We start from the raw sequence: 21,421 nt of genomic DNA on the forward strand, positions 1-21,421 counted from the left end.
AGAACAGTCGTTACTGCACAAGGTGAGTAACTCCCTTTTCTTCTTCGAGTAGTGTCCCCGTGGGTGCTCCACTGTAGGTGACTACAAAGCAGTATCCAGTATATGGTTGGAGGGAGCCGGAGTCAGTGTTTGGCAGTGGTGGAGAGCACTGCCGTGGCAACTGCTGAGTCACTCTTAAGTTGTGGAAGAATGGCGTAATGTTTAGCAAAGGTATGATCTGAAGACCATGTTGCTGCCCGGTAAATGTCTCTTAGGGGGACATTGCTCAGAAAGGCTGTGGAGGCAGCCGTGGCTCGAGTAGAGTGTGCTCTTGGTGGGCATATCAGCGGTCTATTGCCCAGTGAGTGGCACTTAATTATGCATGTAGATATCCATTTTGAGATTCGTTGAGATGATATCGGTGTGCCTTTGGATCGTTCAGCGATGGAGATAAAAAGTCTTTCAGATTTACGGAATGGTTTTGTTCTTTCTAGGAAGAAGGCCAGAGCCCTCCGGATGTCCAGGGTGTGCAGAGTGGCATCTGTCTGCGACGAGTGCGGTTTTGGGAAAAAGGTAGGTAACACGATTGGTTCGTTAATATGGAATTCTGTACCGACCTTTGGCAAAAACGTGGGGTGGGGTCTAAGTATGACCCTATCCTTTGTGAAAATTGTGTAAGGAGGTTCTGACATTAACGCTCCAAGTTCGCTCACCCTCCTGACTGAGGTGATGGCTAGGAGGAAACAGACCTTCATAAAAAGGAAAGGAAGTGGCACTGTTGTCAGTGGCTCAAAGGGAGGTCTGGTGAGGTAGTTCAAAACAAGATTTAGGTCCCACAAGGGGGGTGGAGTCCTATGTGGTGGGTATACATTCTGGAGTCCCTTGAGGAATCTTTTTGTAATAGGGTGGTTGAAAACGGAGAATCCATCTACTGGTGTATGAAATGCTGCTATTGCAGAGAGGTGTACTCTTAGGGAAGAGACAGAGAGTTCTGATGCTTTAAGGTCCAGAATGTAATCTAGAATGGTATCTAATGGTGAGGCACGGGGCTCCATTTTGACTCGCTGACACCAGTGACAGAAACGTGCCCATTTCTGTTGGTAAGTTTTCCGAGTAGACTGTCTCCTGCTCTGGAGGAGGATGTCCTTTACTTGCTGGGAGCAGCGATCTTCTACCTCTGAGAACCAGAGAGAAGCCAAGCCTGAAGATGCAGGGTATTGAGTTGTGGGTGCAGTATCTTGCCGTTGTTCTGAGATAGTAGGTCTATCCGGTACGGTAGCGGGTAGGGGGGCTGGACCGCTAGCCTGTGAAGGTATGGGTACCAGGTTTGTCGAGGCCATGATGGCGCAATCAGGATGACTAGGGCTTTGTCCCTCAGGATCTTGCGCAGGACTCTGGGGATGAGCGGTATGGGAGGAAAGGCGTAGTGTAGGGAGGCTGTCCAATTGATCAGGAAGGCATCTCCCAGAGAGTGTTTGCCAAGTCCCGCACGTGAGCAGAATTGGGGACATTTGGTGTTCTGGGTAGAAGCAAAGAGGTCTATCGATGGCCATCCCCACTGGTGGAAAATTGAGTTCGCCACCTCCGTATGTAACTCCCATTCGTGGTTCAAAGCGAAGTTTCGGCTGAGTGAATCCGCTTTGATGTTGTTCACCCCGGGCAAGTAGGACGCTATGAGGGTGACTTGGTTGCGGATGCACGAGTTCCACAGGCGAATAGCCTCCGCGCATAAAGAGCGGGAGCGGGCTCCACCCTGCCTGTTTATGTAGAACATTGTGCAGATGTTGTCTGTTAGGATGCGGACTGTGTGATTGGCGATGGAGGAGGCAAAGTGTGCACAGGCATTCCTTACTGCCCTTAACTCGAGGAGATTGATATGTAAGTGTGTCTCGTTTGGGGACCATCTGCCTTGAACTTCGTGGCCGTTCATATGTGCCCCCCAGCCTAGCAGGGAAGCATCTGTGGTGATTTGGATAGTGGGTTCGGTTTGTTGGAACGGAACCCCTGTCAAGAGATTGCTTGGCACTGTCCACCATCGTAAGGATCCCAGCACGTCTGGTGGGATAGTAACCGTTTTGTTTCGAGGGTGCCGTGATGGGATATAAACAGTTGCCATCCAGAGTTGAAGACATCGAAAGTGCAGGCGAGCATGGTGGACTACATAGGTGGTGGAAGCCATGTGGCCCATTAGTCTGAGGCATGTAAGTACTGTGGTGGTAGGAACTGTAAGCATCCCATTTATAATTTCTTGCATAGTTGCAAAACGTTGTTGAGGTAGGTATGCCCGGGCTGTCACTGAGTCCAGGCGTGCACCAATGAACTCTATGTCTTGAACTGGATACAGCGTTGACTTGTCTTGGTTGATTAGAAGGCCTAGACGACTGAGGAGGGTCGTGGTCGTCTGTATCATAGAGGCTGTTTCGGCGTACGAGGATCCCTTTAGGAGGCAGTCGTCTAGATAGGGAAATATGATGACGTTTTGTCGTCTGAGATATGCCGTCGCGACAGCCAGTACCTTCGAAAATACTCTCGGGGCTGATGAGAGGCCGAAGGGGAGAACCCTGTACTGGAAGTGGTCTGGTCCCAACATGAAGCGCAGGTAACGTCTGTGGGAGGGGTGGATGGTTATATGGAAATAGGCATCTTGGAGGTCGAGGGCTGCAAACCAGTCCCCTTGATCTAGCGCAGGAATGATTGTGGAGAGTGTGACCATCTTGAAATGTTGTTTCTTGAGAAATTTGTTCAGTTTGCGGAGGTCCAATATAGGTCTCCAGCCCCCTGTTCGTTTTTCGGTTAAGAAATAGCTCGAGTAAAACCCTCTCCCGTGGAACTCTCGGGGTACCCTTTCTACTGCTCCGATGAGGAGGAGTCGATCGATTTCTTGTTTCAGAAGGGTCTCGTGAGAGTGGTCCCTGAAGAGGGACGGGATAGGGGGAAGGGTAGGGGGGATAGAGGTGAAAGGGATGGTGTAGCCCACTCGAATGATTTCCAAAACCCAGCGGTCCGATGTTATGGACTCCCATTGAGGAAGGAATGGGCGCAAACGATGGGTGAACAGATGGCCATGTTGGGGTAGTGCTAGATCGTAAGCAGGGTGTCGCAGGCCCTCGACCAAATCTTCAAATTTGCTGTTTAGATGGTTGGGTAGTTGGTGGGCGGGCCTGGTTGTGGCGTCTTCTGGGACCTCGTTGCCTTGGTCTAGTGTCTTCATAGGGCCTCTGTGATCTATTATATTGCCCATATCGGTATCGGTTGTATGAGTTATATGGGGTGTATCGTCCGCGTCTATAGGGCTGCGTGCACATGCCCAACGTGCGGAGTGTAGACTTGGAATTTTTGCTGTTATGGAGTATTTCATCCGTAGTGGCTGCAAATAGTTTGTGCTTGTCGAATGGCAGATCCTCTACTTTAGGCTGGAGATCGCGGGGAACTCCTGATGACTGGAGCCAAGAGGTTCTACGCATGACTACCGCTGTAGCTGTAATTCGGGCTGCGGTGTCAGCAACATCCATTGCGGTTTGAAGAGCAGTGCGGGCGATCATATGGCCCTCATGAACTATTGTTTTCAGGATGGATCTTTTAGACTCGGGGAGATGTGGTATCAGCTCTCCCAGTTTTGAGTAATTGTCAAAGTCATGATTTGCTAAAAGAGCAGAGTAGTTCGATATTCTGAGTTGTAAGGTGGAAGAGGAGTATACCTTCTTGCCAAAGGAGTCCAGCTTTTTGTGGTCCTTGTCTGCGTTGCCCAACTTGTATTGTGGGATCTTTGCACGTTGTTGCGCTGAATCCACTACTAACGAGTTGGGTTGTGGGTGTGTGAAAAGAAAGTCGTTGTCTTTTGATGGGACAAAGTACTTCCTATCGATCCTTTTATTCGTTGGTTGAATGGATGCAGGTGTTTTCCAGAGGTCTTCCGAGGTCTCCATTATTGCCTCGTCTATAGGGAGGGCAATCTTGCTATGTAATGTGGGATGGAGATTCTTTAGCAGTTGGTATTGTTTCCTCTGGACCTCCTGCAGGGAAACATTCTGGCTTATTGCAACCCTCTTGAATAGATCTTGGAATTGTTTTAGGTCGTCAATTGGTGCAGAATCTGATGGAACTACGGCTTCATCTGATTGTATATCGGGAGCATCAGAATGTGTGACGTTTATTGAGTGAGTGTCTGATTCATTGTCAGAGATTCGGTCCACCTCCTCATCCGAAAGAGTTGCTGGAGGTAGGGACTGCAGCCGAGATAAGCTTCTCCGGGATGGAGTGGAGTGAATTGGGGAGCATTGTCCACGTGATTCCCAGTGTTCCCAGGGTCCCCATTGCGGATAAGGTGGGGGTGGGTAAGGCCAGTACGGGTGCCATGGGTTCTGTTGTGGTGGGGCTCCGTAGTCATAAAAGCGAGATTGCCTAGGTGATGGGTGCCTCGAGGAATAAGATGTGTGGTGATCATCCTCAAGAAGGGGAGCGTCTCGGCCGGATAAGATTGGTGTAGACCTGGGAGGGGATAGCCGTGATAGGGACTTCCCAGGTGAGTAGGATGTGGAAGGCAGACACTGAGCAGAAAGACTGCTGTGTGAGAGAGCTTCTTGCTGGCTCTGCTCCATAGCAGTGTCGTCTGGCTGCCTGTCAGTTTGCCCTGGCAGCGTTAGTGCAGCATCCTGCTGCTTATCTGGAGGTGGTGCCGGGCGTTTGGGCTGTGGGTCACTCTGCTGCGGTGCCGTGGTTTTAGTCGGCACCGTAGCTTTAAGGATCGCTGTGGCTTTCGGCGCCACGGAAGGCTGTGCAGTTGAAAGCGGTGCCGCTGTTTGAAGCGGCACCGCGGTTTGCTTCGGCGCCGGCTTTTCTTGCCGTGCCGGCTGTTTTGAACGCTCCCGGGGCCGCTCAGCAGTGGCGTGCCCCGATGCCGGCGCGGAGTGGGAGGATCGCCCCGAAGCCTTTGTGGCGGGCGTCCTCCCGGTCTGGTGTGCCTCTACTCCATGTTTAGGAGAGGAGGAGGCTGATAAGGAGCGGGATGGTGAGGCTCTACCCCTCAGCTCGGTTCTGGAGAGAGGGGGAGGCTCTTGGCGCGTTCCCGGCTGTTCTGCGGGCTGCAAGGCTTTTTCGAATAGGATCATTCTTAGGCGGAGCTCACGGTCTTTCCTGGCTCTCGCCGTGAGGGAATTACAATGAGTGCAGCTGTGGGGAGAGTGAGATTCCCCCAAACAGCGAATGCATTTTGAATGACCATCCGAAGCCGGCATAGGGTCCCGGCATTGGTCGCACTTCTTAAAGCCTGAGGAGGCGGACATGTCCGGTTCTCTCCTCTTTAAGCTTTTTTTTTTTTTTTTTTTTGTATTTATTTTAGTGTTCCTGCTGTTGTCGTCAGTCTGTGTTGGTTTCTTTCTTTTTTTTTTTTTTTTAAATCTGTTCTTTCTTCTCTGTGTTAAAGAGCTGTGAAAACTCCGGTATCTCTGAGACCCGGTCTGAGGTGATTCAAGCCCCCCCGAGGGGGGAGGGGGGGGTTGGGTAAGTGTATTTCCCTTATTACTAAAAATTCTTTTTCTTCTTTTAAAAAGAAACAGGGAAGGTAACTTGGATATCAGGGGAAAGAACTATAACTAAACTAGGGAGAAAAAAGGTAGTCAGAGAGTCTGACAGGGAGCTCCTGTTTGCTCCGTCCACAGGCGAGGGCGGTTGAAGAGGAACTGAAAGGGAGGGGGATGAGTCACACTCCTCAGGAGGCGGCAAGGGCTCGAGACGCCTCCTGGGCATGCGTGACTCAACAGGGGAAACTGCTATAGAAAGCTCCGATCTGAGGCTCAGGGCGACCCTTCACCTACAGTGGAGCACCCACGGGGACACTACTCGAAGAAGAACTTTAACAATCCTAGAAACTCTTGTTCCCAGTTACAACATTAATATACTAGTAGGATTTTACAATTAGTCTGCTAAATTGCTTCAGAGCAGAACTAGTTGCCTGTACAATAATGCACAAGATGTTCCTGTTACTTTCCCATTTTATTTTGTAAAACTGTGTATGTATTGAAGCTGCCTGGTTTTAATACAGCCTGCCCTACAAAATTACCTGGTTTTTGATTAAGTAACTCACCATAGCATGTAATTAAAAACCTTACCCTGATAAACAATGCTGAACAACAAGAAAGCAGTTTCCATGTTACAATGCTATTCTAAAGTTTCAGGTATTCCTGAAACTGGTCATACCACCTAACCAGTAAAACAAAATTACATGTTTGGAAAGTCTTATAGGAGAACATTTAACATATTTCAGTATGGAGGTCTTGGGGGTTTGAGACTGAATGAACCGTTAGTCTGCAAGTAAAAGTTTTTCTTCCACGTCTCCCAAAACATATTCTTTAAAAATCATAATTATGCATTTGGTTCCTCGTGCTTTCTGTTGTGCAACTGAGATATACTGGTATAGATTCTATATTGAGACTCTTTTAAAAATACTATATTTTAAAGATAGTACTTTTGCTCTTTTCTTATGGCCTTTCAATAAAAATTATTTAGAATGATTAAAATTACATGACAACATAATTTCAATAATGACTATAACATTCAACTTACTCATGGGTGGTCATGAACTAGGGATGTAAGTGACTAGTCAACTATTCGATAAGGAAAAGCTTATCGCATAGTCAACTAGTCCCTCGATTAGTCAGTTCTCCTCCCTCAATTAGTTGTTTTCCCCCCAATAAGGGGCAACAGGTGGGGTGGGGAAGTGACTGAGGGACTAGTTGGCTATCCAATAAGCTTTTGCTTATTGGATATTTGACTAGTCGCTTAAATGCCTAGTTCATGACCACCCATGAAGTAGTAAGAGGCAGCAAGGGGGGCGCGGAGCAGGAGCTGGTGGGAACGGGTTCTCCCCCAGCACTGTACCCACGGGGCAGGGGAGACAGCGGGGTAGCAGGGATCGGGTGTGAGCTGGGAATCAAATGATTCCCAGCTTATGCCCAGGGCCAGACACTGCACCTCTGGTTTTTAAAAGTATTAAGAGCCTACCGGCTCTTAATATTTTAAAAATCAAAAGCGCAGCGGGGGGGGGGGGGGGGCGGGGACCTGGTGTGAGCCAGGAATTAGCTGTCCCAGCTCATGCCAGGTCCCCCCTCGCTGTGCTACAGCCTTTTAAATGTAGGCTCTTAATACCTCGCTGCGGCTCCCCACTTATCGACTAATCAATGGAAAATCCATCAACTAGTCAATTAGTTGATAAAATTTAACATTCCTAGCATGAACCCTCTATCTGGGGAAACTAGCTCCCTACATTGCTCCTTCTGCCCAAGCCCCTGCTCCTAGCCTGCCCCCCCTTCTGTGCTGGAGCCAGAGAAGCCCTGATACACTTCACTGCAACCACAGGAGACATGGCCACATGTCCCAGCTGTCCCAAGCTGCTAGCTAGCCAGAGACCTGGCCTGCTGACTGGTTCAGGTCCAGAGTCACCCTGAACCCTACCTAGCTTTGGGAGAAGAGAGAGAGAGGGGGCAGGAAGAGGAGCAGGGTGGTGGGGGGGGGGGCGGGGAAAAATGGGATATAGAGCAGAACCTCAGGGCCAAGCGTGGGCATGGCTGTGGCTTAGCTGTTTGCAGAGACTTACCCTCCCCTGGCCTATTGCACCCGCCACCCATGAAATACAATTTTACTGTAAAAATATATAAGAAAACACACAATCATCACGTTTTATGATTAAAGTAGTCATCTGTATATTCAGAAAGCACCTCTGAATGGACAGATAACTGTACACATGCATATCAGCTGCCCCATTTGATTTATGATGATTTCTTATATTCTATAAGAAATTGATTTAGCTGATATTTTAACAAAAATAATGTGCAATATTAATAAGCTGTAAAATTTACAACCTGTATCTGTTTAATCAATTTTTGAAAACAGAAAGCATGTGTTTGACAAAAGAAAGAGGTCAAAAAGTGACATGGATAGTACTTGTTCACTTAATTGTATACCTGAGTGGAGTTAGATAGTTGGTTTTTCCACGGCTCCTCTGCGCTGCTGGTCAGGTTTGTGCGGTTATGAGGTAGAGAGAGTGCGTTTCGCTGCAGGTAAGGCACATTTCCATTACTTCCACTTCCTGTTATGTGATTATTGCCTATCAAAATAGTGTCTGTACTACCCAGCGTTCTTGCTGTGCTGCAGGGAACTGGGCCTGCTGGAAAGGGTCCATTAGCCATAGGCTGCCCAGGGCAAGCCGGACGGATTCCATGCTGAGTAACATTAGGCACTCTGGTTAAAGCAACCTGAGGCTGCTGACCAGAGACAGAGTTTGTAGGCAGTGATGAGTCAGTTGTTGGCCCATTAGAAATTCCAGTAGATCGTACCTGTACAACTCCTGTTTGCCTCATCTAATGAAAAATTAGTAAGACAAAAGAATAAAGTTAATCACATGATTAAGAGGCTATGTAAATACTGTGTAATGTTAATTTATTTTTACTATTAAGTTTGGTTGAAATTATGTTATTTTTTTCAATTTTTTTGGTAGGTCAGAAACCAAGCTCCTTCCCATTTGTGGTAAATGATAGAGCTGACATGCTCACAAATTGGTGAGTGAATTTTAATGCAAAATTACTGAAGGCAGACTATTCTGCTAGGAGAGGCATATAGATATATTATAGGAGTCACTATTAGGCTTTTTAGAGTCAGACACGAAAAATTAACAGAAGCGAGCAACAGAGAAGAATGAGAGATCTTTTGTCAACCTACTAGAAAGGCTTATTTCTTAACTAGTGTTTTTCTCAAACTTTGTCATTCAAATAACTGACCAGAAAACAAATTTAAAAACTGGTTAATCATCATCTCTGAGTCTCCTACAATACAAAAACAGCTAAGAACAAATGGCTTTCTGCCAATAAACATCAATCACAGTAAATGAAATGTCACACAAAACAGAAGATCTTATGTAAACTGGTAAAAAGGGAACATTTTATAATAATTCAGGTTCAAAAAGAAAAACACACTGTATTGATGCAAGATTAGAAAAATATTTTTGCTCGCACCTGCTGGTGTTGCTGCATCAAGACAAATTGATTCTCCAGCTGTTCCAATGTAAGTTTCTGTGCTGGATTTAGGTTATTTCTGTTTGCACGGAGCTGTTCCAAGTGCTGGGGGAAAAAATCCCATGGCAGCATTATTTAGAATCATTCAACTTACAATTGGTTAAAAAGCTTCCTGATAACAATACTTAACATGGCCAACACAAGTAATGCCTCTGCGTATGTCTACACTTGCACGCTCTTTTGAGAGAGGGATGCAAATGAAGACATTCAAAATTATAAATGAAGTCGGGATTTGAATATTCCGTGCTTCATTTGCATATTCACGTTATGGTACTATTTTGAAATTGTTATTTCGAAATAGCACCATAACGCAAATATGCAAATGCAGTGCGGGATATTTAAATCACAGCTTCATTTGCAATTTTGAATGTCCTCATTTGCGTCCCTCTTGAAAGAGGGTACAAATGTAGATGTACCCTCTGAAACTGAGAAAATATAGATAAAAGGCTCCTAAGAGGACCAAACCCCTTTCTATAAACATCTCTTATTTACTTAAACTGAAAAATACTTGATTATCTCAGTATATGCTGTAAAACACAATCCACAACCCTCCCACCTTCTCTTCTTCTTTAGGTATTAAACTGACATTGGTGCAACTTGGAGGGAAGTAGTGGCCACTCCCCTCGATACCTTCAGATCAGTGCAAAGAAATAACCAAGTCCCATGTGCCAACTGCTAATATTACTGGCAAAAGTGTCAGACTCGAGAGCAGTGGGTGCACATACATCTATATTGAAATGTTGAGCATAAAGTAGGACAGTTACTATACAGGTCATCTGGTTGGGAATTGTGGCTCTTGTTTTACCCTCTGTATGTTTTGAGGTATTTCTTTTCAACATCCACCTTATTGTCTCATACTTATTATTATTATTATTTAATAATAATAATCTAACTATGGTAGCTATTCATTCTTTATAATGCAATATCTATGGATTTTCTTAAGAGTTAAAATATGAATACTATGTGTTCAGCAGCTTACAGGAACAGAAAAGACATTTCAGAAACTTTACACATAAAGGAGTGATGCCAAACTTGAAACACTCCACTTTCAGGATTGTAGTTAAAAAGGTCAGCTATAGTGCCTGTTACTCTGACAACCCCCTTGCAAAGGTAAATGCTACTAACAATGCTGTTTACATTTATAGGAGTGGCAGAGATGTTGTGCCACAGGTTGGAAGAGGGAACCCATCAAACTAAGTTACTCAATTCAGTACCTGAAAAAGTAATGATCCAATTGTGATGCTGGCCATATCACTCCCTTGTGTACAGTGGACTATGAAAGTGATAGCTATTGTCTTGGGGGGGATTTTAACTTTGAACAGTGACAGACAAGGTCTGTCTTCAGAGGTACCCTGTAAAAGTATTGTGCATGTGAATATATCACTTTAAACATCTTGATACTAAGGAATGAGAAAAGATAGAAAACCCCATCTACTGGTTGGTGTGCTGCAGACACAATTTCACTAACTTAGGTCCAGCAAGTAATAGCACATGCATAATCTCTGTATTATTTGGTGATAACATTGGAGATGAAATTAATAGGCAGCAGGTTTAAAACAAACAAAAGGAAGTTTTTCTTTACTCAGCACACAGTTAACCTGTGGAACTCCTTGCCAGAGGATATGGTGAAGGCTAGAACTTTAACAGGGTTCAAAAAAGAGCTAGATAGATTCATGGAGGTTAGGTCCATTAATGGCTATTAGACAGGATGGGTAAGAATGGTGTCCCTAGCCTTTGTTGCTCTGGAAGTGGGAGACAGGGAAGAGATCACGTGAGGATTACCTGTTGTGATCCCTCCCTCTGGGGCATCCGGTATTGGCCACTGTCTACAGACAGGATACTGGGCTAGATGGATCTTTGGTCTGACCCAGTATGACTGTTCTTATAAGCAGGGCTCAACAATTAGGGCAATCTACTTGCCCGTGGCAAGTAGATTTTAGCCCAGCATGGTGCTGCAGCGCGATCAGCGCATGTGCGGCATGCCAAACCACGCGGCTGGCGAGCAGGGCTCGCTGCCACTTGTCAAGCCCTGCTTATAAGGTACAAGATTCTGTCCAGTTTGAAAACCTCTTCAATCCTGCCTGCTACTCAAAGAATGGTCTCAACATCTCCAGAGCAGACTCCTCACTGCACAAGCCAAGATCATCCAGGATGTGTGATATCAAACTTTTAGGTTTAGGTTAAGTGACCTGCCTTGGTTTTGACTCCAAAGATTCTTGACTAGTTTAGCCAGCTATGTGGCTGAATCAACTTAGGTCCATGTACCAATACTGCCTTGGCCAAGTGCTAGGAAGATCAAGGTTGCCTTGTCTCCTTTTAGTTTTCTGATCACCCTTGGATTCAGAGGGACTTGAGGGGATGTTTATAGAAAATGGTGTGACCAAAGAAATATTTGTGATGGAATCCATGCTGGACATGCCCTGGAACAGAACCTCTTGCATTTCTTGTTCAGGCAAAGAGTTCTATTATCAGGTGTCCCCACTGATGAAAGATGGGCTACAGAATGTCCCATTTTACTGACCATTCATGATCTATAAAAGTTCTTTATAGAAAAGACGACCTTGCCTTCCCCATCTGTTCACATGAAACACAACAATGATGGTGTTGATAAGAACTTAAAACACCAGACCAATCAATGGCGGTAATGAACATCTCACAAGCCTGATGAAACTAACATTCATACGGAGTGACACCACTTGAGGTATCCTAAGCACCTGACCCTGAATTTCGCTCAGATGGTTCACCCCAATCACTCGTGGCTGCATACATTTTGAGGGCCCTACCAAATCAAAGTGCTCACGAAGGTATAAATATAAACTTGGCCAGCGAACATCCGCGCAGATGATTCATGAATGAAGCCAGGCCCGTAGACATCTAAGGTGCATTATGTCGAGTCACATATGTGTATTAGGTTATGTGCCTCAATAGTTCTAGACACGGACTGCTGCCTTTGGATTGGACTTCAGGATTTCAAACACACTATGGACAGAAACCTTTTCTTTGAGAGCTAAACCATGGCAGTTATGACAGAGACCTGCTCCTTTTAAACGTATTCATTCAATCAATGTGTCATTTTGTCAACATTCAGTTTTAGGACTAGAGAAGGAAACAGATGTCTGATGAAAAGAATGTTGGTTTGGAAGTCACCTTGTAACATTTCCCCAACTAACCTATTGTCTAGGTAGGGAAATATTTGTAATACCTACACTGTACAGATGGGCCAGGCCTACCTAATGAACCCCTAAAGCTGAACACAGACTGAAGGCTAGAAGTGTACTGGGAAGGCTTGTCTGGCATGAATCAAAGATACTTTTTGTGGGCTAGGCGTCTTGCCACATGAAAGCAAGCATGCTGTAAGCCAGTGTCTACTTTCTGAAGAAAGGATAACAGATATGACAGTAAGAATCCTGAATTTAATTCCAAAAGAGACTACCTTCCTGAAGTAAAAGTTTTGTAAAATGGGACCCTGAAAAGTGATTGAAAAGGTGGGAGATGAACTTGATGACATGCCTCTCCTTTATTGATCTGAGCTTCCACATGTCTGATGTAATCTCTGTTCAAGCACTGTAAAACAGAGATAGGAACATTCAAAATGGTGAAATGGGAGATATGATTGGTGTTCGAAATGACTGTTCTGAAGATGAAAAAGGCCTGCTGCAGCTTATTCCAAATAACTACAGACAGGCTCAGATCTCCATCTAGCAACATTCCGAAATCCTAGCTGGCAGAATGCTCTTTAACTGCACCCTGACCACCTTGTGTGAGGTTTTAGCCATTTTTTAAAAACTGGAAGGCAGATACACAGCAAACGAAGCATTGAATGGGAATCTTTCAATGCACACATAGCATTAGCCACTTTTTTTTAAAAGTTTGGATCCTTCAAGAGGTCGGTTTGCTATTCTGTATAGAAGTGGAACAGCATTAGATGTGTTGGCAGGTGCTTGGACAGATATCTGGGGAAATAAAGTGACCTTTGGAAACTATGGCCAAGAACTGTTCCTCAGGGAATTTGTCTGCAAACCCTGAAATTGATGTCCATGTTAAAAGGAGATGATGTCCATGATGTCCATGTTAAAAGGTTCTTCGGTAGCTCCATCAAGGAGAAGGTTGAGACTGAAGGAGGATCTTCCATAGGTAGCCACTGATATTGGAGAAGGAAACATTCTCTTAGACTGAGTCCCTAAAGGGGTCCTAGATGCTCTTGGAGCAGCTGAAAACACCCAATAAAGCCAACAGGAGTATTCCAGTGTCTGTACAATTCACAGCATGCAGGTGCATCATGGTATGAATCATGATCTTGCTTTATGGTCCAGATGTCCCTAGAGCATGACCTCTATGTAGACCTAGCAGAGGTACAGATCTATCATGGTCAGATTCTGAGAGACAGAGATATCACTCTCTTTAGTGATAGAGAAGCAATTCCAGTAGACATGGCTGGCACTCTCAGCACTAGCTATACATGGTGCTGCGCTAAAGATATCAATATCAACAATTCATCTGACAAAGCCAGTGGAAGAGGTTGAGGTGGCTGGAAGCTAGAAAGGTGCGCCAACCATAACTATGCTAGCAGAGCCAGCATTGAAGACTGCATGGATGATGATAGAAGATGTGCTGGTGTTGTAGTAGTGTATGATGCTGACAGTGCCAACCTGGATAAGTTTAATGTGATTTATGCCAGACAATGTTGTAAAGGAAAACCCAGCTGAAGGATACACAAAAGATCCTTCACCTCAAAAGGCGGCCTGCAGTGCTTATAGCACCAAAATCAGAGGCAAGTATTCCATTGCCATTGCTGGGAATAGTAGATCCTATGGTGCCAGCATCAAGGATCTGTCTGGCAATGGTGAAGGCACTGATCTCAACAGCCCTGTTTGGAGCTTGAGTCAATGGTGTTTCCTCAAATGATGCCTGAGACCAGACTTTGACTTAGCACTCAAGAACATTTTATCAGATTTCTTGTGGCATGAAGATTTGGACAATATGTCAGTCTCACAGAACAAAGATGATGCATCAAGGAGAGTGATGGAAAGGAAAAGGAGCAGCGTTGATTTGGCTTTGGAAACTAGGGCATTTGTGAAGACTTTCCTTATGGATGAGCTGTACATGAGACTTGCATGAGGGCAGAAATACTTCTGCTTCTTCAGCCTCATCAGAAAGGAGGTATAAAGAGGACATCTTTTCCTCACATGTCCAGTACATAAGCAAATTAGACACCTCGTGACTATCTCTAAGGGAACATTACCTTGCCATTATAGCATGTTGTTTGAATGCAAAAATACCTAGCATAGTACCTCCCTGGTCCAGCACCCTTGGGATCCAACAGATCCTGGACCAGGATATTTGCCAGACTGGAGAGGACAATGCACTAGGGTTTCCACTCTTCCTCTTGGCTGCACCATTGCTCTATTGCCATGCAGGAAGGGCTCCATTTCCCTTCCTTCCCCTTCGGCATGGCTGCCAACCAGGGCTCCGCTTCTGCCCCACAGGTCTGCTAGAGCCCAGGAGGAGGGGTTCCATGCTCTTCCCAGCAGTCACATGCTCCACCTGCCCTAGTTTGGCAATGCTCCTGATGATGCCAGACTAGGGAAGTCTGGATTACAGAATGTTAATCTGTAAAACCCTAGAATCCAAGAACAAATTACACAACTAAACTATACTAACAATAAAACTAACTATAATTACATTCAAATAAGAGAAATTCTTTTTTTCTAAAGATTGACTAACCAATGTTGAAGAGCAATAGGGAGCTATGGGTTGTAAGGAGGAACTGAACGGGAGGTGCACACGACTCCCTTTTAGATTGTTGGTTTAGTGTGTAGAAGGGACCCATACACTGCCTGCTATTACTGCTGGCAGAAGACTGACTGCAGCGTACCGGGTGCATACACCTACAATGGAATGTATATGCATACAATAATTCAGAGGGGAACCTAACATTTTGGACACTATTTTGTTTAATTGCTCTTAAGTTCTGAGCTATTACGCATTTTATTATCTCACCTATTCCAAACAAGAAGCTAAAGTTAAAAAGGTAAGTCAATGACTAGATGATTCACTATTGCAGAGATGGGTAATCTAGGCTAGTGAGTGGGCTGCATTAGTGGCTGTCCATCTCAGTGGGCTGCAAGATTGTCCTAACCAAGATGGTCTCCTGAGACAGGATACATTTGCTAACTGAACCAAAGCAGTGCTTTGATTGGATGCACAGGGAGCACCTGGCTCTCACAATCAATGTTGTGTATGATCAGCACACATCTCACTTCACGTGCCCTGGCTTTACGCGCATGTCATTTTAGTAATACTGGTAGGAAAAAAACAAACTATGTGAAAGAAAGCTAGCAGAATCTGGCAACCTACTCATGGGCAATTGTGAACAAAATTGGCTGCACGTGGCCCTCACATCACAGGTTTCCTGCTGCTGCACTATTGTATTCTTTTGACTATATGTAATAGGTTAGTAATCAAGTTTACAGATTTTTCATTTGCATCCTTTTGTAGCTGTATCAGTAGAATATGATTCTGTTTAACTATTGTATCGTGCTTTAGCTTTTTTGCAATTACAATGCAAATATTCAGAGACCAATGCGATTATTTCTATTTTGACTAAGTACACTCCTGAACATCATAGCTGTTTCAAACTGTCACTATTTTTAAAAAGAATAAAATCCCCCAACAAGTAGAGAAATGCTTCCTCACCTTCCACTTCCCCAAAACTGTTCTAATGAGCACAAGAATGAATTCCTGGACTTCTAACTATCAGGTTTATTGTCTGATATCTTCTGTACATTAAGGATCACAATGAAAGCTTTTCACCATACACAATATCAGAGATCTTCCCTGTCCAATACTGTAAACCTTAGAAGCAAAGCTATTTTAGAAGCAGAACACATTTTAGTTGTTTTACTTCAAAAGTATTTCTTACATTTCCCCCCCCCCCCCCTTCACGCACAGCTGAGCTTGTGGTACTATGGGAAACTAGCTTTATAGGCAGAAGGATGTAAAAAAAAGCCAATAATTTTTTTTTAAACAAAGACATTTCGAAAATGCTTTCTCTGTAAACTGAATTATATACTTGGAAAGACAGATATGGAATGAAGGTTTTATTCACTTTCATTTGAGATGACCATCATAACTCGTTTCTGGCTCTGTCATTCATGGATAATGAAACAATATTAAATGAATGTTGACAAATCCTTTATTCCATGGGTTGTCAAACTTCATTTCAGCACAATCCTGCTTCTGATAATAAAGTTACTATAGGACTCCCCATCTCTGGAGATATTTAAGAGTAGATTAGATAAATGTCTATCAGGGATGGTCTAGACAGTATCTGATCCTGCCATGTGGGCAGGGGACTGGATTCGATGACCTCTCGAGGTCCCTTCCAGTCCTAGTATTCTATGATTCTATGACTCCTTGGGAGAGGATCCGCTTGAGTGCTGATGCTCCAGGTGAGGGGAGAGAGGACTGCAGCCAGAGCCCTATTGCCCCACGTGGGGGTGGACCTTGGGCTTCAGTCCTGGGGTCCAGCAAGTTTTATAATGGCCCTGGTGACACCATTACAATGGAGTTGTGACTCATTTTGGGATCCTGACCCACAGTTTGAGAACCACTGCTTTATTCCAGAGTAAAGAAATTAATGATACTTTCCCTTAAACAGGAGAAAACAAAGCGAAAAAAGACAAAATGCTAGTGAGATGAGGCCTAAAAGAGAAAGAAGTAGAGATGGAAAAAAGCAGAGAGAAGTGAGTGATAAAGCTGCACAAAGGCAGGAGAAAAATAGGTGGGAAAAATCAAGAAGTATAATAAAAATACTGAATGGCTACGGAGGCAATAACTAAGGGACTGTCATTCAGTAGTAAAAATATTTCTCAATTATTCATAACTCTCACTGCCTTTGGTCACTATACCATAATTTCAGGATTTATTGCCCCTCCTTAGAGCAGTAATTTTTTACTAGTGTCCTTGCATTTAGTCACTATTTGTGATATATAAGGCAAAAGAATTCTGCCCATATGTGCATTCTTTTGATAGCGTGGAAGCTTGGAGTGGAACACTGGAATTTATAACAATGACCTGAAGAAGTGAAGGCTACTGTTACAAAACAAAGTAGGTTTGAGTCAAGGTATCAAAAAGTCTAGTACTTCAACTGTAGAAGCTACATGATCTGAAATGCAAGTTGAATTTAAACTCTCTCCATTACTGGTGATAATTTGTGCAAACATTTTCAGTCCTTCACTTATCAATTTACCAGTCTGTCAAATGAAGACATATGTGATCTCACTGGCTATTGGGAGGATTAAAGTAGTTGTACTTTGTTAATTTTAAGCAGCACAGTGAGTAAGAGGTATTATTTATCTGACATTCAACGGTATGACTATACCACATATTAACTTATAATATTATAACAAGAAAAGTAGTTACTTTTATCTTTAATTTATTAGGGTGTTTATGTAAATAAAATATTTAACTTGTGTCATGTCACTAAACTGGAATTCAGGGTTAATTCATTTTTCTTTTTTAAGCTCAATTTCTCACAGACCACAGGGAAGCTGTATCTTTATGAAAAGAACTTGTATCAACAGTAAGCATTACAGAAAAGTATACTGAATATTTCACATTTGATTCAGAAGTTTACATCTGAAGAGTTTCTATGAGTCCATTTCATATACTTCTGGGAAGAAAAAAAATTTCAAAACTGGTTGGGGTTTTCTTTAACACACTTACCTGTAACTTCTGTGGTGTCAAGCACCAAGAATGAACTTGTTGCTGTACTGGAGGATGTGACACTGTATGGCCACTGCTCCAAGCATCTGAAATATTCTAAGAGAAACATTAAAATATATGACTATTAAAATAAGTAGTATTAGTTTAATAATTCTATACAATAAGTTTTTGATTAAAGGACTAATCACAGGTTTAAGAACAACATAGCATATAAAAAGTATTCTAAAAATATACTACAGTTTATTTTGCTTCAACCTATATAGCATCAAAAGAATGAGAGAAAAGTAAATGATATTAAATTAATCTAATACCATAATAAGAGGGAACCAAATCAAATTAAGTGGTTAACTTAAAGGTGTACTGTTATCAACAGTGAACTACCTCTTGAGAAAGATACAACATCCTAAATTTTAAATATAGGAAAAGGCAATAGACAGGTCAATGTGGTCATTTCCTTTTCTAGTACAATACTATATATTCTGAAGTTGGGATAATTACTTCTATAGATAGTGTCACAAATATATATTGCATTTGTGTTCTCACTCCATTGTAATCACCTAATTACAGTATAGACACTGCTGAAAAATGCACTAACCTCAACACAAACTTCTAAAACATTCCCCAGCTTGGTAACCGAAGGACTACAACATAATACAAGTGCTGTGTACACTGCACAATTTTGAATATTTTTATATAATTTTGTCTTGGGCTTAGTTCATCAGGATGTATACCTTTGTTGGACTAGATGTTCTTTTCCTCTTGGCAGGACTGGACAGGTCATCTACTTGGCTAGAAGGAATCATATGTAGTGGCAAGGATTGCTGTGAAATTGGTGTTTGAGTGAGGCCTAGTACAGGTTCAGTATTTGGATGATGAGGTTTACAAGCCTATCACAGAAGGAAGACAAAAATATGGTTCCATATATTCTTAATTCTTTCAATTAAGCTACACACTTTCATGAGCTGCATATTTTAAAAGGGCTGTGAGGCTATATTAAAGCTGACTTCGTTACTGAAAATCAGTTTCCATACGGTCATCATTGGAGAAATGTGTACCTTTCTTGGGATTCTTTTTTTAAAACAAAAACAAAACAAAAAAAATCACTGTAGCATTTCTACTTAAGATGAAATCTCTCAAACTCATGAAAATCCACAAAGGTTCTAAATTGGTACCCCCATATTTCTCCCACATTATAGGGAGTCTTTTCTTGATCTAAATCCCTTTGCAAATAAACCAAAGGCTTTTTATTAATGAAAGCTAGCCCTGCACTCAGTAAAATAAGCTTGACTACTACAGATTGTAAAGAACCCTTAAAGCTGGGCACCTGCACAATATAACCCAACTTCTCACCTGCTGTGCTGTGTTCATGGCACCCTGCCTGGAGGTAAGCTCTGCGGGGATTGGTAGGCTCCATGCCTCCTCAATACTAGGAAGTAATTTAGTTTTATTCTGTAGACTACCTTGTGGAAGGTTACACAACTGAGCCTAGGAAAAATTATGTAAAAAGCAAATTTAACACAAGCCTATTTTATTAAGAGAAAGTCCACGAAATCTTCCTAAATGCTGTAGCTAATTACGTCTTAAAGAGAGAATAGATTTAAAGTCTGGGGTTTTAGAAAAGTGCTAAGTATAAAGAGGGTAACCAGAATATAAACCTTTGTGAGAATCAGAATAAAGTTGAGCTCTGGTATCAGAGGTCTCATAACTCTTTTCTTCTGAAATTGCAAACAAGAGTGAAAGATAGTGTGTGTGTGTGCTCTCTCTCTAAATGCTATGACAACTTAAAAATGTAGACAGTACATAGAAAAAAGTGAAGTAAATCAATATGCATCAGAGTAATGTGCAAAACAGCATTATTTACATGAATTGAGTCCCACTGAAAAAATGAAAAAGAAAACAATATTACAAGCTATGATATGCTCACAATAAAATATGGAAACAAGTTATACACATCATGAAACAATTACACATTAACTTGTTATGTTCCCCTCCCCTCTGTTGTATACCTGGTAAAATATTTCCCTTTCTTAAAGCTTTAAAGTTTTACCTGCAAATATTTTATCCGTGCTGCAAGTGCAGAGGTATTACTACAATTTTTGCTCCTAGTTGCATTTAAGTAGCATTTAATGGCATCCTGAGGCTGGTTACAGGACTCATAGAGTGTGCCTAAGTCCATCCAGGCTGCAGCGTGGCCATGGTCCAATTGTACAGCACAGATATAGGCTTGTAAAGCATCCATTGGCTGATTTTGCTGTTGATATAGCACACTGAATAAAAAGATTGGTAAAGTTCAAAATTAACAACTAAGTCTTAAACAAACAAACAAACAAACAAACAAACAAACAAACAACCACACACATGCACACACGCACACGCACCTCCATCCAAAACTCAGCAGATTAAAGAAAAACTTTTCTATATAAAGTGGAACACATCATTATATAATTCACTGAGACAACCATGAATGATACATTTTATACCTTAATAAATAAAGTTAAAATAAAAACACCACATATTGCAAATACCTACATATTTCTTTAACTTCAAGACATTTATTATTAGGGTTGCCAGGTGTCTGGTTTTTGACTGGAACAGTTAATCAAAAAGGGACCTTGGCAGTTCCTTTCATCACAACTGACCAGGCCATTAAAAGTCCAATCCACAACATTGAAGGACTAAGGCAGGCTCCCTATCTGCTGTGGCTCCTCCATATGACTCTATGAACCAGCAACATAACTCCCCTCCAGCTCTTATGTGTAGGCAAAGAGGGAGGCTCTGCATGTTGAACCTACTGCAAAGCCCCAGCTCTGCAGGTCCCATTGGCTAGGAACTATGATCAATGGGAGCTGCAAGGATGGTGCCCCCAGATTGGGAGGCAGGAAGAGCCACTTGGCCATGCGTCTGGCCAAGCCAGGAGAGCTTGCCTGAAATAAGCACCACCAACAGGCTGCAACCCGATCACCTGCCACACCCCAACACACTGCCATAGCCCTGATCACCCTCCTGCCCCCGAACTGCTCTGTCCCAGCCTAAAGCACCCTCCTACATTCCAAGCCCCTCATCCCTAGCTTCACCCCAGAGTCCTCTCTTTCCCCCCACACTTCCAATCCCAAGCCATCCCAGTGAAAATGAACGAGCGAGAGAGGGTGGGACAAGTGAGTGACGGGGGGCAGGGATGAGGCCTCGGAGAGGAGAGACAGAGCAAAGATGTTTGGTTTTATGTGAGTAGAAAGTTGGCAACTCTACTTATAGCATGGGTGACAGAACATTAATATATCAGCTAGGAATAAGGAGTTTTGTGAACCATTTAAAAAACTGGTCCTTGTTTAAATACATTAACATTTCAATTATAGTAATGCTTTTCCCTGCATCATTCTTACCCTATAGAACACCATGTATCTGCACTTGCTTCTGATTTATCAATAGATTGCCTATAAGATATAAAGGCATCTTGAACTTTCCCAATACTTGAATAGCACCTGGAGAAAAGAGAAAGAACTGTGGTAATATTAAAGTGATTACTAGCAATAGTTTGCCAAGAGTGGACTACTATTAATAAGTTCATGCAAATATATATATTCACGCACATGAATTCCAAATTACACTGAACGTAGTAAACTTAAGAATCTTTATTACCAATAATTTATTTG

At 42.9% G+C, this 21,421-nt stretch overlaps 1 protein-coding gene across 4 annotated transcripts in view; it reads right to left on the reverse strand.

The window, feature by feature from the left end:
• KDM6A (lysine demethylase 6A) overlaps positions 1-21,421 on the reverse strand; it is a 299,506-nt gene that overhangs the window by 61,179 nt on the left and 216,906 nt on the right. For 2 of the 4 annotated variants that reach the window (XM_075912767.1, XM_075912747.1), the window contains exons 11-17: positions 21,152-21,250; positions 19,819-20,038; positions 19,122-19,256; positions 18,503-18,658; positions 17,772-17,867; positions 8,985-9,089; positions 7,938-8,333 (exon numbers count right to left, since the gene is read on the reverse strand). In XM_075912767.1, the coding sequence (XP_075768882.1) occupies positions 7,938-8,333; positions 8,985-9,089; positions 17,772-17,867; positions 18,503-18,658; positions 19,122-19,256; positions 19,819-20,038; positions 21,152-21,250 (1,207 nt within the window). The remainder of the gene's footprint in view (positions 1-7,937; positions 8,334-8,984; positions 9,090-17,771; positions 17,868-18,502; positions 18,659-19,121; positions 19,257-19,818; positions 20,039-21,151; positions 21,251-21,421) is intronic. The other 2 variants (XM_075912756.1, XM_075912776.1) reach the window with 1 other exon arrangement.

The sequence above is a fragment of the Pelodiscus sinensis genome, chromosome 1 (genome assembly GCF_049634645.1).
Source record: "Pelodiscus sinensis isolate JC-2024 chromosome 1, ASM4963464v1, whole genome shotgun sequence".
Classification (NCBI taxonomy): domain Eukaryota; kingdom Metazoa; phylum Chordata; order Testudines; family Trionychidae; genus Pelodiscus; species Pelodiscus sinensis.